At 45.9% G+C, this 19,584-nt stretch overlaps 1 protein-coding gene across 11 annotated transcripts in view; it reads right to left on the bottom strand.

Moving 5' to 3' along the window:
- TSPOAP1 (TSPO associated protein 1) overlaps positions 1–19,584 on the bottom strand; it is a 197,076-nt gene that overhangs the window by 18,675 nt on the left and 158,817 nt on the right. For 9 of the 11 annotated variants that reach the window (XM_059717356.1, XM_019486347.2, XM_019486348.2 and 6 more), the window contains 4 exons: positions 14,924–14,995; positions 14,439–14,501; positions 12,248–12,351; positions 11,608–11,637 (listed from right to left, as the gene is read on the bottom strand). In XM_059717356.1, coding sequence (XP_059573339.1) covers positions 11,608–11,637; positions 12,248–12,351; positions 14,439–14,501; positions 14,924–14,995 — 269 coding nt within the window. The remainder of the gene's footprint in view (positions 1–11,607; positions 11,638–12,247; positions 12,352–14,438; positions 14,502–14,923; positions 14,996–19,584) is intronic. The other 2 variants (XM_019486344.2, XM_019486343.2) reach the window with 2 other exon arrangements.

The following is a 19,584-nucleotide window of genomic DNA, read 5'->3' as shown; positions in this document are numbered from 1 at the left end:
CACAACATGCTGGTTAGCAGAGGAGCCCAGCATTGGGAAGGGAGTGGCTAATCATGCTCTCACACTGTACCTATTGTGAACTTCTGTGTCCTAGTGCAGAATGGATAGAAAAATTCTTCAGGCTCCAGAATTTGAGTCCTGGAAAGTGAGGTTATTTTGAAAGATTTGGGCAATTCAGACTCAGAATAATGAAGTCAGCTGGGCCTTGCAGGAAAAAGGAAAACCAAGAAACAAGGCACACACTGCTCTGAGAAGTAAGAAAGCCAAGAGTTGTACTATGAAGGAAGCACTCACATTTTTCTCATGTACATAGGTGAAAATCCCATTTTAACAAAACATCACCTAAATCCCATTGATGAAAGACACATTGCGAAGCAACTGCTTGATCAAATACCTAAAATGCATCATGATTGTTTGCTTAAATGCAGACACTGATTTGTCCTCCCTCCATTCTGACCACAATGCCCAGGACTTTCTTACAGAAGCAAGGAAGATGCTATGTGAGGTATATGACCCCACACTTCACCCACCCCTCCAGTTACCAGCCACTCACCATACTGAACCTCCCTCCCCCCACAAAATTGTAGTATGTGGAGTTTGTCCTCTGGGCCGAACTGCTGGTAGAAGTAGGGGTTTTTGCTTGCAGGACCACAGTAGTCTCTCCTAACTAATAAAGAGTGGGGGATGTAGTCAGAACTGCACAGCTGCTCTAGGAGAGAAGAGCAGGAAGCACTGAACCAGGTTGTGTAAGGGGGAAAAAGAAGGAAGAGAGCAAGTTCCTACCTAGAAGTAGCTGCAATGCATGCATTTGCCCATGTTTTCCTCACATCATTTCAACACTTGCCTACCCATTCCTCTATACTACCAAACCTTCTTCCCAAAAGGAATGTACAAACTTTTCAATATAATTATTGCTAAAAACAAATGTTATTAGCTTGTCAGGAACACATTAGAATATTTCAGGTCTCTTAATTGTTGATGCCCTATTTTCTCCAATGTATCTCTTGATGTATTTGTAATGCACCTTTAGGTTGCTTTACAAATGTTGGAGGTGTGTAAGTGTTGGAGGTGTGTAAGGACATTGGGTCTGGAGCAGGCAAGGAAATACGAGAGAGTATGGAGAGACAAAAGGTGGAGGCAATGAGATCTGAAGAGAAGTTAAGGTGAGATTGGAGATGGGACTAGCTGGGCAAAGAAACTGTGGGATGGGGTAAAGGAACTAGCAGGGGAGGGATAACAGATTTGGATGAGCAGCCAGAATGCAGGAGAACTGCAACCAGCTGTGCAATAAGCCTGGGTCAAAGAGCTGAAGGAGTGGACAACTCATTGAAATTGGACAATTGTTTAGAGACTGAGGCTGGGACTGGGAGACAACAGGAACAGAGAAGAGGGTGCTGTGGAAGGAACTGAAGGCCAGAGACTGGAGACATACAGAGTGTATAAGAACTAACAAGGCAGAAGCAAGACTTGCTGGACAAAACACTTGGAGAGACAGGGAATTTCTGGGCAAGAACAGTAGGAGCAAGGAGAAGACTGGGACTGAAAGCAGTTTAACAACCGTGGTAGTAAGATCAGAAGTTTGAAGGGAAGAGTAGAGCTGGTTGGCAAGGAGACCAGGCTGATAAGCTTGAGGAGCAGACTGACAGCTTCGGTGGTGAGAATGGGACTGGGATAAAGGGGTAAATGGGACAGGACTGGGAGGACAGCTGGTGGGAAACAGAGGAATCAGATACGGCAAGAATGGGAGTAGATTGTTTCTGCCTATTAGAGCACATTTCCTCCTGACCATGGAAGAGAATGCAGGGTCCCTGAGTCTCACTACTCCCTCACTATGAAACTCATGGGCAAAATTTGTCCCTCTTGTCTTCCTCAGGTGCAGGTCTCCATACAGAATGACAGCTGGTGACTGACGCCTGTTGCTCTGTTCACTGAGGTTGCAGAGGTCTATGCAGTGGATCTAAAGGTTCCAGCTCAATTGACAAACCATGTGCGTGTCATGGTAGAATTTTTGCCATGCTGGAACTTTTACATAATTGTTCTGGATATAAAGATAACTGTGAGCTTAGCCCAAAATGATTGTGGTCCCTGCAAGGTAGCATTCTCTGGGCTACGTGACAGGGAGGCAAGAATGGATGACTATAGTGGACCTTCCTGACCCTAAAATATTGAGATTGTGAAATCTCCTTCACACAATTTGCAACATCAATTCTCTTCTTTGTTCTCCTTCTTCATTTTGCAGCCCTTATTTCTTTCCCACAGACCTAACTGACCTTGAATGTTCTCTATTTCCAGCACAAGTTCTGACCTTCAGATCTTTGATGAAACTGTTTTGGCTTAACAACTGACAGTGCGTCTTTTATGGAGTATTTTACCTCTTTCCTCACTTAGCAACCTGCATCTGAAATGTTCTGAGCACCTTCACACCCCCAACTTCAGCTTTATTTAAAATTCATGGGATCCAGTTCTGTAAGATGCTGGATACTAATACAGGACTGGATCCCTAACATGCCTTCCTGACACCAAATACACTTGTACTGAAACAAACTAACATTTCCTAATCTGACCTAGTTACTTACTACCATTACGACAAAATTAGGTTAATGCAGAGCTTGAAACCGCATGTGCAAAGTAAACATAGGAATGTCATACAATCGTAGGACAGTAGGGCAGGAAGGGACGTCTTCAGCAGGATTACCGATCCAAGAGACTGATTGATTTATTTTACTGATGACCAAACTTCTTTTTACTAATACACACTTTTGTTGACTTACACTTTCTATAATATAAATAAAACCATTCTGCCTAGGCTGGGATAACAGTAACAAGGACTGGATTCACATTTAGGGGTTTAACAACAACTTTCTATATCTGGCTTGTCAAACACCCACCAAGACCTTTGGGAAAATAAATTTTAACTGGGTGTTCTACCGTGAAGAAAATGTCCTTACTTGCAAGCAACATTCATCTAAAACAGGGCTTATTACAGGGGGGGAAAAGGAACAAACACACAACCTTAGAGAAAACCTTAACTATTAAACATGAAACAAAACACAACCATAAAGATGCTCAGTCTTACCTGATTGCAGCAATGGATTTACACCATGCTGGCCCCACCCAAGGGGTCCCCTACTCACCCACCACACTGTGCCACATCCAACCACATCCTGTATCATGCTGTCCTCACGCCAGCCCATACGCTAACCTTATCTCTGCTAGGCCAACTCTCCCCATCCTGGCACAGATTTCCACCACCACTTCTTCCCCCTCCTGACCCTATCATTCCCCTCCCTGTCCCACCTGGTGCCTCAGACTGCCTGGGGCTATGTGGCCCTGCCCACCTTTGAGCCAAGTAGCTACTATATAGGCAGGTGATGGGATGCAGCAGCAGCAGCACATAGCTGTAAAGGGAAGAAAACTACAGAAGCTCCCATAGGCCACAAAACACTGAGGGAGAGCTCCCTGCATGGTGCTGAGCTGCACTCCTGCTCAGACACAATGTAGCACTGCTCTAATCTGTCTGTCCATCAATACTTGCGACCAGTGTCTTTCTGATAACTGATCTTCAATCAATCTCACGGCTTCTTAGTTTTTTACCATCAGCTCCATTTTTAAAGGACTTTATGGACATTGATCTTTTGTTTTGTTTTTTTTTGTTTTGAGTTTTGTTTTGTTTTTTTGTTTTTCCAGACAGTGGCAAAGTCACGTAGTTCAACCCTCTGCTCGTGGCAGGATCATCCCTGACTAAACCATCCCAGCCAAGTGTCTCTTCAACCTGCTCTTGAAAATTTCCTGGCATGGAGATTCTATAACATCTCTAGGTAGCCTATTCCAATGCTTGGCTACCTTCATGGCCAGTAAATTCCTCCAAATCTCCAATCTGAATTTGCTCTGCTGCAGCATGAGTCTATTGCTCCTAATCCTGTCCCCTATTGCCACAGAGAAAAGTGAGGCCCACAGAAGTACATGGTCACCAAGACGTGAGGTGATAGTAGCTCACTGGGCACAAATCCACTTAAAAGATTATGTCTAGTTTTGGACACTACATTTACCAGAAAACTGCTAAATTACTGACAAATCAGAGGCATTTAAGAATCATAGAATCGAAGGACTGGAAGGGACCTACAAGAACATCAAGTCTGGTGCCCTGCCATGGGCAGGAGGTTATTGGGCTCAAACGAGTTCAAAGAGGTGCTTATCTAGCCCCCTCTTGAACACCTCCAAGGATGGCAACTGCACCACCTCTGCTGGGAGTGTGTTCCAGATTCTAGCTACCCTTATGGAAAAGAAGTTTTTCCTTATGTCCAGCCTAAATTGTCTCTCAATTAGCTTGTGCCCATTGATCCTCATCCTCCCAAGGGGTGCCTTCTTGAAGAGTTGCTCCCTTAGACCTTGGTGTTCACCCCTGATGTACTTAGTTTCATAGTAGCTAGGGTCAGGAGGGACCTGAACAGATCATCTAGCCTGACCCCCTGCCACAGGCAGGAATGAATGCTGGGGTCACAAGACCCCAGACAGCTGATCGTCCAACCTCCTCTTGAATTTGCCCAAGGTAGGGGTGAGGACCACTTCCCTGGCAAGTTGTTTCCAGATTTTGGCCACCCTAACTGTAAAATATTGCCTTCTGATCTCTAACTTAAACCTATTCTCCATCAGCTCATGACCATTGTTCCTTGTCACCCCAGGAGGTGCTGGGGAGAAAAGGGATCTACCTATTTGTTGTTGATCTCCCCTGATGAGTTTGTAGCCAGCCACCAGGTCCCCCCTCAGCCTCCTCTTGCTGAGGCTGAACAGGTTCAGGTCCCTCAGACTCTCCTCATAGGGCCTGTCCTGCTGCCCTCTCACCAAGCGGGTGGCCCTCCTCTGAACCCTCTCCAGGCTGGCCACATCCCTTTTGAAGTGCGGCGCCCAGAACTGGACGTAGTACTCCAACTGCGGCCTGACCAAAGTAGCATAGAGGGGGAGTATTACCTCCTTGGACCTGCTTGAGATGCATCTGTGGATGGATGACAAGGTGTGGTTGGCCTTCCTGACCGCGTCCCCACACTGTCGGCCCATGTTCATTTTGGCATCATAATGACTCCAAGATCCTTTTCTGCCTCTGCACTGACAAGAAAGGAGTTCTCCAGCCTGTAGGTCTGCTGCTGGTTCTTCCTCCCCAGGTGCAGCACCTTGTACTTGCCAGTGTTGAAACCCATCCTGCTCCCATCCGCCCACCCCTGTAACCTGTCTAGGTCCAATTGCAGCCTATTCCTCCCTTGTAGCGTACCCACATCCCCCCACATCTTAGCGTCGTCAGTGAATTTGAATAGGGTGCTTTTTACCCCCTCATCCAAGTCACTGATGAAGATGTTGAACAGTGAAGGTCCAAGGACCGAGCCCTGGGGGACCCCACTGCCCACATCCCTCCAGGTCGAAAATGACCCATCCACCACCACTCTCTGGGTGCGGCCCTCCAGCCAGTTAGCGACCTATTTGACTGTGTAGGTGTGTACTGTGTACTTGTAGGCAGCTATCGAGTCACCTCTCAGTCTCCTCTTACTCAGACTGAACAGGCCCAGTTCCTGGAGTCTCTCCTCATAGGGCACATCCTCCAGGATCCTAATCATATAAGTGGCCCTTCTCTGTACCCTCTCAAGCCTATCCACATCGTTCCTGAAGTGTGGTGCCCAGAACTGGACACAGTACTCCAGCTGTGGCAGAAGAACTCAAAAAGGGATTACGGGCTGAAAGTGCTGAAACTGAAAAATTTGAAGAACACAACAAGAACATAACAATAGAGCAGTTATCTGGTGAATGCTAACACTAATAAGGGAAATGAATTACAGCAGAACCTGGATCATTCCTATCCAGGAGGTTCACAACCTCTTTAATTTGCAGCAAGGTGCTAAATTAAGGCTGGACAGCTCAGTTGATTCTTGTAACTTTACTTCAAAGGGTGTCACTTCTCCACTTAGCTAGAGTTTATTAATGATCCTTCATAGCTGACTGGAGAAGTAACACCCTTCCATATAAAAGCCACAGTGAACAGCTGGAATTCCTCAGCAATCCTGCACTGTTCACTCAATCTAGCTCCCAACCCTTCCCTCCCCCACGGACTGACCTATTGGGCCAGGGGATGCGCAAGCACGCTCGCAGGCACTCAGCCCCCCACCCCAGCCTCAGATCGACTCCAAGAGGCTCCAAGATCTACCGGTAGATTGAGATTTTTTAAATTTTTAAATTTTTAAAAATATCAAGTTGTTTTTGTTAGAAGGGGTGAAATCAGCTGATGTTGGAAATCTGGTTGTGAGAGTAACATAATTAGAACTTTCTGCTCGCACTGTATCATCCAGTGAAAAGCATAAAGATTGGTAGATGAGTAGATTCCATTCCTGTGCACTCGTTCTCTGAAAGGATTTTCCTGATTATTTCTACCTTGACTTTTTCCCATTATTCCTGATGATTTTCATATATTTCAGTAAATACAATATAGCCTAGATATTTTTCAGGGTTATAGTCCTTATCTTCTTGTGGAGACGAGGGCTTATAAATAAGTCAGGGGTAGATGATTCCTGAAGTACAACACTAGGAACTGTATATGGCCTTTATTGATTTGACCAAAGCCTTCAACTCTGTTAACTGTGAGGCTCTATGGAAAATCTTATCAAAATCTGGCTGTCCAGGAAAATTTATCACTGTCCTAAGCCTCTTTCATGACCAGATGACTGCCTGCATCCTGTGCAGTGGCTCTGCTACAGAGCCCTTTGCAATTTGAACTGGCTTCAAGCAGCACTGAGTGATCACACCAATTTTGTTTTCCATCTTTCTTGTGGTCATCAACATGCTCATCTGTGACCATCTGCCACCTGGCACTGGTATCAAGTCCGGGATAGACAAGAATCTTTTTAATCTGTCCCTCCTCTGTGTCAAAAACCAAAGTTACTCCATCTCGGATTGTGGAATTTCAGTACGCTGATGATTGTGCTGTCATTGCACATGCTGAGGAACACCTACAAACGGCCCTTAACTGCTTCCCTCAAGCATACCAATACTTGGAACTGACCCTTAACATTGGAAAAACAAAACCAGCTTGCTCCAGGCTGATCAACTCCCTCAGCAACGATCCTCATTGACAGACGGGAGCTGGAGAATATTGAACACTATATGTACTTCAGCAGCCATCTCTCAAAGGAGGCCAACATTGATGAGGAGATCCAGTATAGGATCTGATGTGCCAGTTCTGACTTGACTGAATCATTGTGTGTTCAAAGATTACAACATCAGAACTTGAACAAAGCTCCTACTATATAAGGCTGTGGTAATCCCAACTCTTCTCTATGGTTGTAAAGCTTGGGTGACCTACAGAGACCACCTGAAAAGCCTGGAATGCCTTCACCAGTGCTACCGGAGGATTCTTGGCATAGTGGGAGGATCATCACACAAATGCCAGTGTCCTCACTGACACTAACACCACCACTATGGAAATGCTGATTTTTCAACATCAGCTGCAATGGACAGGACACTGAGTGCACATGCCCGATGTACACTAACCAAAACAACTGCTATACTCCCAACCCAGTCAAGGACAAAGGGCATGCAGGGGTCAAGGACACCCTCAAGGCAAGCATTAAGAAGTGTTGCATTGACACCACAAATTGGGAAAAACAAGCCCAAGACAGGGCCACATGGCAAAACCTTGTGAGAGAAGGTACATCTTACTTAGAGAAAAACCATCTCGTCCTGGAGGCAGAAAAACAAAAGGCATAGAAGGAAAGGAAACAAGACCGAGAAATCCATGGTCTGACACTCCCTTTAACCATCACCTGTAGCATCAACCAGAGAGTCTGTGGCCCTAGGATCAGCCTCCTTAGCCATCAGTGGATTCATTAGCAACCCTTTACTTGACCTGTGGGAGTGATCATCCTCAGCCATGAGGGACTGCTGACAACAACAACTGTGGTGACACAGGATGTCTCAGTTCTTCTCTCTCCTTCACCTGTCAGCAGTCACGCTCTTTCCAAGGCCCAAGGCTGAAGGGCAATCCCCTGGATGCAAATATCTTTCAGGGGAGCCTGGGTTTTGTGCAAGACAGCTCTGTTTCTTCAGGCTTAATAGACAATCCTAGCTAGTTTTGTCGTCAGAGGCAACTCCTGGGCCATGTACAAGATAACTCTTCAGGGTCTGGGGATGCAGTAAATAGGCTGCTCAATGCTTACTTAGGCCTGGTCATTCTCTTGTCTATTTAACAGAAGCTTTGCTGTTATTTTCCCCAGGAAGCCAACCCAACCTTCAACTCAAATTGACAAAGTAACAGAGTTTAAACTCAGAAGGAGCTGTTAGATTATGTTGTCCAGTGGCTTTCAACCTGAGGTTTGTAGGCCCCTGGGGGTCCACAGACTGTGTAAGGGGTCTGCGAAAGATGACTATGAGCAATCAAAAGTATGTGAATATCCACACTTACAAATTCAAAGGGGTCCATTCAAAATTTCCAAAAGGGTCTGCACCTCCATTCAAATTTTTTTAGGGGTCCACAAAAAAAGGGTTGACAAAAAAAAGGAAAAAAGGGTTGAAAACCACCCATCCAGTTAATCCTCCTGTACTGAGGCTGTACTGTTATTTGTGCTTGACATCTTCCAGAAAGGTGTCATTCCTGAGCTGAAGACAAAGGAATGGACAACAGCCCTCAGTGCTGCATAGTACCGCCAGATCATTAATCTGCCCCAACCAATCCTGTATGACCTTACATAGCTTCCTGATGAGGTGTACGTTGAATGTAACAACTCGCAAACCCTTTTGAGCCAAAATACAAAAACCATGTGAAAAGGCAGAGAAAAAAAAGCCTGAAAAATGGCCCAAAACATAAACTATTGAAGTTAAATATTGTTACACTAGCTGGATTGGATAATTTGCATGCAAAAGAATCCTAATAATTAACCACAGCATTCTCCAAGACCAACAAGTTGACTTTTAACAGATCCTGGAAAACAGGGGTGTAACAGAAGGTGTAACCCTAGCTCTGTTAAAGAGGAGAGGGGGCGAGGGAAGGAAAGGCAGCAGGACCACTTTAAGGCCTGAACCTTTACAGCCCTGCTGTAGGATGGACCCAGCCAGCATGGACCGGGTCGAGAGGACCTCGGCTGTCAAGGGAAGACCCAGCTGGACAGGAGAGAGCAAGCAGCTTGCACTAGAGTGGGGGGAGGGACCCCAGAGGGGAGATGCCAGGCCTTGGGCTGGAGGCTCACACTTGTAAAGTTCAGCCCAGAATTAGCCAGCTGCAGGACCCAGCAGGGGGAGGAGAGCAAGACACTGATCACAACTGTACCCAGGGAGCGGAAAGCCCAGTGAGATAATCAGGTGGGCATGGCTGTCTAAAATATAAACTCTCCCCAGGCCAGAGGAAGGAAAGTGGGTACAGTGGCAGAGCGAGACAGTCCTGCAGGGAGGTGAGGGTGGAATTCCCTCCAGCCAGGAAGCTGCTACCTGAGAGAAGGAACTTCCGTCAACCCAAAATGAAGGAGCAAGTGCCTGGGAAGTACTGAGAATTTCCCTTTTTTGTGCTTTGGAAGTCCCTGGGAAGGGAATACAAAGAACTGAAATCAGTTTTATGTTCACCCTGGAGGAGTCCTGTGGTAAGAGCTGAGTAGATCTAAACAGATTAGGAACTGTTCACGGTGACCCCAGAAGTGTCTGGGGAAGAGGAGTACTCTGAGGACTACAGACTGTTTTGAGAGCCCAGTATAGGCCTGCTCACTGTTCTTTTTCTGCTTATGACAGTAGTAACACTCAGTGGACTGAAATGGCTGTGGGGGAGGCAAGGAGGCCAAAGAACAGAGTGCTCAGTGTACTGTGATTTTTTCTGTGGTTTTGGTTTTTGGACCTACCTTGGCAGTTTTGGGGCAAGAGACCTAGGAAGGGAACCCAGACTGGTCAGAGCCTAGACAAAAAGGAAGAACTAAGACAGATTGGAGACCGGCAGGGCTGGGCATCCACGCACTAACAGAAAGGGGGAGCAGGGGAAAGAGAGAAGGGGCAAAGCCATGCACAGCCCAGTTAGACCTGGAGCTGGGGACAAGATAGGGAGACAAGGTGCCTGTGGCCTAGGCATTAGGTTCCCGAAGGCAGCCTCTCAAGAAAACATCTCAATTAACGCCATGACATGGCAGGCAAGAGAGACAGAGAGAGAGACGGACAGAGAGAAAGTTAGGGCGGACTAGGTAGCCAGGTACCACCACACCACAAGGGGGTGCCCCATTATCCACAAAAAATCACCCCATTACAGGGGAAAACCATGGTTGACCAGAGAAAAGTCTAATGTTATACTGAAGATGATTTAATTTGACTGATGCCCTCTTTGGCAAAACCATGGAATGGCTAGTACAGAATGATAACATGTATAGAAATAAAAAGGACAGCATAATTAATGCAAATTAGCATGGTTTAGACCGGGGGTGAGCAATTATGTGGGCTGGAGAGCCACTTAATGAGTTTTGGTGGGTTTTTGAGGGCCAGGGGAGGAAGGGCAAGGGGCAAAGTAGGGAGATGCCAACTGATCCTCAAGTGTCCAGAAGCCTGAGGAAGGAAAGCTGTACCCCACACCAGGAGCCAGGCTGGGCAGCACGTAGACTCTTCTGGCCCCCACATCCATGCCCCCCACCCCCGCCCAGCTTCAAGTTAGTGGTGTATAGTTCTGTCACCACAACTGCCAACAACTGGGCCTGCGCAAGATGGGGCACAATGCAACACTGAGTAGCTGTCCTGCCTGCCCGCCTACCTGCTGCAATGAGCCACTGCCAACTTCAGGAAAGTTGGGGGTGGCTACCCAGGGCAAGCCCCAACCACAGCCGGCATGGACTCACCTCCTAACAGCACCATGGCAGCAGCAGCTCATTGTGGCAGGCTGGCGTGTGGGATGGCTACTCAGCATACTGCATTGCACCCCATCCCATGTGGGCCCAGCAGTCAGTGGCCACAGTGCCAGGACTGCACTGCTGCAGCACTAACAAGAAGCTGGGCAGGGGGAAAGGATGCAGAGAGGGATAAAGTCTGTGTGCTGCGTGGCCTAGTCCAGCCCCAACCCTGGCTGCAGCAGAGTACAGCAGCACGGGGCATAACCCTCCCTCCTTAGGCTTTCAGTGGCACCTAAAAGACTGGACAAGATCAACTGGTGGGCCAGATACAGCTCGCAGGCCATATTTTGCCCATCCCTACTTTAGACTGTTTAACAAATCTGATATAACATTTTGATTAGAGCACAAACTGACAAAGATGTTTCCTCTGCGTCGAATGTGATTTAGTCCATTCATATTGTTGACAACTAAGGGTAATTTAGTTTCCTCAATGAAGAAGATTAGTGGCATAGTGCAGTTTACAATGGATCACTGTCTAAATAAAAGCAGAGACCTGGCTGGACATATGAAAGGCAAAACAACCACAACCAGAATCCTAGAAGAGATGAGGTACTATTCCAGAGAGGGTATACAGGAGAGTCCTAGCCTCTAGTCTATAGTGCATGCTCGGGTAGGAGATAGGCTGCTTTCGGTCTCTCCCAGGGAGTTGTTGGCACTGTGTATAAAATGACTCAGAGAGAGCATGAGAATGACTCTCTTGTCCGCTGGTTAAGGCACTCACCTTGGAGGTCAGCCAACTGAGTTCCAGTCCCTGCAAACAATGATAACTTTAGTATTATAAGTGGAACAGCAACAACAGGAGAAATTGAGAGTAACCCACCCTAGAATGCCTGATAGGCTGCTGGTTATGGTGTAAGATGAAGTGCAAGATGTAGGTTGAATGCCCTTGGAGAGAACAGAAATATGAACTGGGAGCTCTCAAACTGAGTGAGTGCTCCTGCCATTGGGCTATGGGACAAAAGGACAGCTCCTTCTTAGTTTTGTGAATAATTTCTTCATTTCCATTGCTTTGCTTCTGTTAAAGAGGGTCACTATTGAAATCAAAATAAAGGTGTTTGTTTTGGTGAGAAAAGCTTTAATTTCAGTTCAGACAACTGATTTTTGGTTCAGCTGCCAAATAAAACCTTAATTATTTGCACAGCTGTAGTAAAGCATCTAGGAACAGGGTGGAGGGAGCTTGTACAGCAAATAAAAAGCATCTGCCTCCAGGGTTTTTTCTTCCAGAACCTCTCACAGAACACAAAGTCACTTGGGAAAAAGATGGTGTGAGTCAGATCAAAGGTAACCAGTGTCAGAAGGTAAAATGGATAGAGATGGTGAGAGAAGCAAGCCAAGAGTAGGAAGTGACTATTGCTGCTTACCTCCACATCCGCATTTGGAGAGCTCTCCTTAGGATTGTAGTCAAAAACAGCCACCATACTCCTAGGCACGAGCAGTTCAGCTTCAAGGTCCTGACATTTGTGCACTGAGGGATAGAAATGAAACACATTCATGGTCTTGAAAAGCCAGGGTGAAGCGACAAATCAGAACTGAGCACAATCCATTCAGGCCAGTACCATCTTCTTGCTGTTCCTCAGGCCTCCACTTCCAGGCTTCATGGAGTGGGAGCCAAGCAGCTGTCTGCCTAGCTCAGGGGCAGGGAATTATTATGGGCAGAGGGCCACTTACTGAATTTTGGCAAGCCATCAAGGGCCACATGACAGGCAGTCAAGGGCAGATAAATATTCATTTTCTAAAAATTTTAGGGGCCCTGTGAGCCAGATAGAATGGCCTGGCAGGCCGCATCTGGCCCACGGGCTGCATTTTGCCCACCCCTGGCCTAGCTGCTAATGTGCAACTCTTGTTCCTGTACTTTGCCCCTTTTTTGGTGGGAAAGCTGGGGTAGGAATGCAACATGGATATAGGGGAGGAGAAATGAGGGACTTGGCAAAAGCCAGCAGGGAACTACACAGGTGCACATCCAACTTTCCTTTCTAAAGGCTACTGAGGCCTCCCTGTTGAAGGACCTTTACCAATTGTTTATAACTTACATCTCTCTCTCTCATTTTCATCTATGGTTTGATATTTTCCAGGTCTGGTCTCTAAGTGGGGCAAGCAGTGTTGATGCTGAAAACTTGAATGAAAGCAGTTCATTTCCTTTTGTGATTGAAGGAAGTGAGAAGGTACCTCCTCACCACATGGCACTTTTAGAACTGCTGACTTAACACAGGGAAATGACATGTAGCACAGTTGATAAGGTGGAAATATGCCTGTCCATATTCCACTAGGTTATCCCTTTAAGTCAGGCCACAGCAATTGAAAAACCACAACTATGGCCTACACAGAACACCTGTGATACCCAAGAGGACCCAGCCCACACTGCACAAGTGCACAGGCCTAGTCTTTAAGGGGTAAGAAGAGCATAGGGAGCCACAGAGTGGAAAGCCTACTCTAGTGTGCACCTTCTAGGCAAAGCTCCAGACTCTACTTACAGAGCAGATGCTAAGGCTATGTCTGCCCTGCACATGCTACTGTAACTGCAGTGTAGCGTAAGCATACACGAGTTACCCATAACACCAGCTGGCAGTTCCAGCTAGGATCTACTCAGCTTCTTGGGCAGGTGTTGGAGCCCATGCTACCCTAGCTATGCCTCCAACAGTAGCTAAGTTGGCTTGTTTAAAGTTAGTATGGACATGTGACTACAGTGTAGATATACCTGAAGTGGAGAAAAGCAGAGCTAGGGACCCTGATAGCTGCAAACTGTCCAGTCCCTAATGAATGCACCTATCTCATACCCATTTCCTCATTGATCCAAGAGCCCTCCCCTTATTCAGTCTAGTCCCAATGCACATCCAAAACAAGACTGGGTGCTCTGTTGGCATCCTCCTGCAAATTCCTACTGAAAAGGCAAACATAGCCTCTGTTCTTAATGCCTAAGCACACAGAAAGAACACTTCCTTTTCTCAGTTTCTGCTGCCATTCAAAGAAGAGCCATGATCCTCCTGCTGCCAGGACTGGATAGCCTGTCCCCCCACATTCTAAATTCCCAGCATCTCTCCAAACAGCAGTGAGACCTTCACTTACTGCCCATCCTGCTGGGATGTCATGTCATGTCCACCTGACTCAGTTGGGTGAGATTTCTCAGGTATTACCCTGACTTTCTGCATTCTTGTTGCCACTTCTTGCTTTTGACAGCACCTCCCCCTTGCTCTGCCTACACAGCAAGCAACCTGAATCTCGATTCCTCCCCACCCACAACATTTGCTAACCTTGCATGTTCTGCCTTTCTAGCATTTTCACATTGAAATTCAAGTCCCTTGAAACAATACTGCATAGGCAACTAGTTCCTTCTTTCCAGAATGCAGTTTGGCTAGGCTCTGGGTAAAACAATATATTCAGAAACCACTAGCTTGTGGTAAGACTCTCCTCCAGAAGCTCAAATTAAAAGGATTCTCAGTAGGGAATGAACCCTTCTCCAACAGGCAGTTATGTGGCTATTGCTTGGCTGTTAATTCCAAACTTTCTTTTACAACCTCAATATTACAGTATTTGACTTGAAGAAGCAATTCTTACCTGAGCGAGGTCTGTAGTTCTCAGTTGGATGAGACTTGTAATTTTCTTGTTTACCCAGCTCAGCTGTGGAAGAAAATACATCATAAGTTCAAACTTAACTTTTAACACTAATCAAACTAAACACTTCAAACAAGAACAAGAAAAACAAAGACCAAGACAGGGTCCAACAAACAAAAGGAGCAAACAGTCCTTTCCAGTCATTGCAACTCATGCAAACATTTATGACGTTGGAACATCATAGAGAACAGAAGACAAGCCCCAGAAAAAGAAAGATTTCCCTGTCCTTGAGAACATTTAACGTCCAAACAAGATCACAGCATGGGGTGACTACAAACGGTGCTGTACTGGGAAGAAAGAGTGCACTTCCTACTCCTTGCAACTCTTAAGAGGCAAACATTCTGAGATCCTGGAATCAAGAAGTAAAAACTCAAAGCAGCTTGCAACCCAAATGCAATTATCAAAGAGCAAGCACAGGTGCGACAGACCTTTCTTGGAGCGCCTGGGTTTCGGAGGAGGAACAGTGAGGCGACGTGGAGGTGGAGAAAACGTGCCATTTCCTTAATAATATCCAGAAAAAGCAAATAAACAAACAAAAGAAACAGTAAGACAGTCAATGAAAAGTGAAAAGCATCTTCAAGAGTGAACAAACAACAGAGCAACATGATGAAACTTCCTCTGGGTAGCAGATGGCTTGACTTTCATCTGCAACAGCAAGACCTCCAGCTGCCACACACAGCCACACAAGGACTCCACACATTACATAATCTACACCCCAAATATGCACACACAGACACATTATACTTATAGGCCAAATACAATAGAGACTATGTCAGACATGTCCCTTTCTCCAAACCTGTGACTTCACTTTACCTTTCAAGAATTTCCTAACAGGAATAAAACAAAATCACTCATCCAATTAGCTGCCTGAATCACAATTATCTCTACCTGAACCATCCCACACAAATCCTTGTTTGTACTACTAAAACTATGCAGTCAATCCTGTTGCACAACTACAAGGCATAGAACCCTAACTTGCCACAAGTAAAGAAGGGGGACAATGGTGGCTTGTGTTCTGCTGCTGCAGGCGTTGTTAAAATATTGTCCAGAAATCTAAGGAAGGAGGGCCACACCCCCTGCTACAGACAAAAGCAAAACCCCCCACAGTCCTTCCTGACCGAAAAGATGCAGAGTTAAAGCTGCACTTTTTAAACAAGCCATCCAGTCTATTTAGACTCTGTTCTAACAGATGTACAGAATCCCTCTTCCCTGCTCTGCAATGGGAATTGAGATGTGCACTGAAAATGAGGAATGTAAGAACTGGGTATGGGAACAAAGTTACTTACTAGTCACTGAAGTTCTCTGCAATGTATTGTCCACACGCACACATTCTCAATTATGGGTGTATCTCCTGCCTACACCCTCAATTCAAGATGTTTTGCCTTGGTTGTAACACAAAGAGCACACTACAAGCCTCCTCTTCTCATGCACCACACCAATCAAGTAAATGGTGTGGTGACTACTTCCCACTTCTCAGTTTCCTCTTAACTGCAGAGTCCTATGCTGTGTTTGACTCTGAAGGAGGAGGGCAGAAGGGTGGGATTCAAGTATGTAATGTGGCCAATACATCTTAAAAAACACTATTCATAAGTAACTGTTTTGTCCTTTGAGCAACTGGCCACAGACACGCTCTTATTTGTGGATGACTCCAAAGTAAAGTCCACATTCACCTGGAGGTGGGCCTAAGAGTCTTCTACATCTACACAACAGTGATGGTAGGACCCACCTTCCTAAACATCAGTCCTGGAGGCTTCCATGATACTTGGTAAAGGTATACATCAAGCTCCAGGCAGCTGCCCTGCAAATACCGGTGGATGGGAACAATGTGAAGGGAAGCAAAAACAGTAACCTGGACTCTGGCAGAATGTGCCTCTATCAGAGTTGCTACTGCCACCCTTTGGCAATCTCATAGTATAGCTTGGCAGAGTCTGATACCCATTTAGACAATTTCTGGAGTGAGCTTGCTTTGGCCTTTGGATATTTGATCAAAGGAGACAAATAGCTTTGGAGGCTTTTAAAGAGCTTAATCATATGCAAACAGAAAAAGAGAGCACACTTGATATTTGTAGTATAGCAAGGCCCTTTCCTGGAAGGTACAAGGCTTTGGAAAGAAGATTGGTAAATTAATCTGTTGCCTCAGGTAAAAATCTATAACCCTATAAAGCTATAAGGGACCATGTTGGCATCAGATGAAACAATGGTCTCAACAGAGCAGGTGAGACCAGTTTCAAGCCAGGTAGAATAAGTTCTCTAATATTTGCAAAAAACCTGAGAGAGGCTTTTAATAAATGACACTGGTTATATGCTGATAAGTGAAGAACTACAGAGCTACCCAGTGTGTTCTGATAAAGCTGGTGGAGATTTAGGCTCCAACAAATAGCTTTGTGTTTGGGACAAGACATTTCAGTTATGAGGCTCCTTGCCTAACGCCAGGCAAGAATCAGATTAAGCAAACATGATTGAATGTATTTTGCTATAGATACATCTCTGACAAGGGAGGAATATTCTTGCTCTACTAGTGTCAGCCATCCAGCATCCAGGCTGTAAGAGAAAAAGAGCGCAATCTGTGTGGAACATTTTTTCTCCATTCTGCACTGAAAGGTTAAAGAACTCAGCAGAGTCCTGGGGACTTTCACAAGAGCTCCAGGAGGTATCAAAACCATCTCTGCCTTGTAGGGACTATCAAAGGATCAGAGGAGCAGGACAGAATTCATATACATTTCCCAAACAATTTACCAAGGTGGCATCTTCAAGGGAGCCCATACTGAGGCCTCTCCAAAAGAGAATATCCAACACTTTTTCCCGACCCCCTGTTCACAAAGACATCCATTTCTATTTTGCAAAGATAGGCCTGAGGACCAAGTCCTTCATCTTCCACTCATGATGTAAAGAAGACATTATGCTGAAGCAGAATCCCCTGGAGTTGCAGATAGCAGGGAAGTGCAAGGCATGTCTAATGTCAAATACACCTGTGCAGCACACAAACTATTTTCTGATGCATGACAGAGGATCTGGCTCTACCCTACTGGCTAATGCAGAATACAGCAGTGGTATCAGCATCCGGATGTGTTAACCTCAGATGGAGGGAAGGAAGGCTTTTTTGCAAGCTCTCCATGCTGCTCTAAGCTCTGTCACACTGAGATGAAGATCTACCTCCTCCAATGATCAGGTAATCTGCAGCAGGAGATTGCCAGCACGTGATCCCCAGACTCAGAGAACATGTCACCATGGCAACAGGCAGATAGGGAAAAACAAATGGCATCTTTCTCCACTCTGAAGACAGCTCCTTCCAGTGTGAGATGGCAGCATTAGCAGTGGTAGCATGAGACTTCCAGACAATCAACCTCAGAAAAGTAAACTATGTTCAGGCTTGTAAGCTCCTGAGATGAAGTCTGACATGAGCTGTCACAAAAGTGTATCAGGCCAAGTACCCAGGAATGGCCAGGCAGGATTGCACTGTCATTGCTGGGGCTCTTCTGAACTGAGAGGATAAGCTGCTTTGGCAGTGGGAATTAAGCATGGGGATTGTATGCCCTCACTTCTAGAGAATGCATAGTAGCTCCTATGAAGCTGAGGCCCTGTACTGAAACATGACTGTCTTTTTGGTAGTTAACCACAAGTTCAAGGACTGAAAGAGGAAGAAGATCCTCTGAATGCTGTTAAACCTGTTTTCCACAGTTGCTCCTTTGAACAGTCAATGATGTAGATAAAGAAACACTGCAACCCCTTTTCTCCTGAGACTGCACCAACTACCAAGAAGGCCTTGATAAAGACTCTCCAAGCTGTAGAGAGCCCAAAAAGAAAAACCTCATACAGGTAACAGCCCTAACCCATGGCAAACAAAAGGTACGTTCTGTGAAAAGCCCTTTAAGCAATGTGAAAGTGTGTTGTCTTGCAAGTCAAGTTGCAAACCAATGCCATTGACAAAGGGATGGTGAAAGCACCACCACTGTCGCCATCTTGAACTTGGTCTTAAAGATAATAGATGGGCTTTTTTTTTTTATGGTATAAGATGGCTTTACCATCCTCCCTTTCTTCTTGGAATCAGGAAGTAACTGTTGTAAAACCCCTTTCCCCTGAGCCAAAAGGAAGGACACTTCATCCTATAGCAGTCTCTCCTAAGAAGGATCCCTGAACAAAAATGAGAAAAGGAGTTCTGGAAATAGCAGCAATATTATCTGGCTCAGCTACTTCTACACTTCTTGGCTCAGATGGCAGACTACGAGGCTGTGATAATGACAGCTGGGGTCAGGTATCTGGCATCCCTTAACTACACCATCAGACTCCCTGGCTGGAGACAAGGGTTCTTCAGGACAATGCAAGAAATGCAGATAGTCGTATGTGATAACTCTGAAAGCTGTGACAGCTTGGCTGGACCTACACATAAAATTTAAAATGACCAAATTTAAATAACAGTGCATCTTGCAAATGAATGCAAGATGGTGGCTGGGACCATGAAAAATAAAAGCAATTCCAATTGATTTCATTTTCTGTGCTAGATTATGCCAAATCATCATAGCGTTTATAATCACCTGAAAGTTCTAATAGCTAGGAAAGAAACCCTCTTACAAAAAAGACAGTGGCTGAGGCAAAACTGGATTGTGTGGTGACAAGAATGCAACAAAGAAGATCAGTCTCTGCTAATGGTTGCAATCCATTAGGCGTAGAGAAAGTGGCGCTTGCGGCACCCAATACCAGATCCATGCCATTCTAATATTATAAAAGCCTTAATCTGTCTGTCCATTCATAACACTTTATTCGCACTCTGATCGGCTGGCTGAAACAACCAATCAGAGTGCGAATACAGCGTTGGGATAGGAGGTGGCGACACCGCGGAGCGCCGCCATGATGGCAGGGACATGGGGGATGGGGGGGCGAGGACAGCACAGCCCCACCCCGCCCTGCTCCCTGCAGGCGGGTGTGCGGGCCGGGAGCGATCCAGGGCCCTTTTTTCACGCCGTGCGGGCTGTGGCCAGCAGCCCGGGCACGCTGGGTCGGAGAAAACAGGCGACACGCTAGAATTAGGCACGGACGCTTAGTGGTTGATTCAAGATTGTTTACTTACACCGAAGATGGTCGCGGTGTAGGC

Source organism: Alligator mississippiensis, chromosome 14 (assembly GCF_030867095.1).
Source record: "Alligator mississippiensis isolate rAllMis1 chromosome 14, rAllMis1, whole genome shotgun sequence".
NCBI classification, from domain to species: Eukaryota; Metazoa; Chordata; order Crocodylia; family Alligatoridae; genus Alligator; species Alligator mississippiensis.
This window is presented reverse-complemented; position numbering and strand designations above follow the sequence as displayed.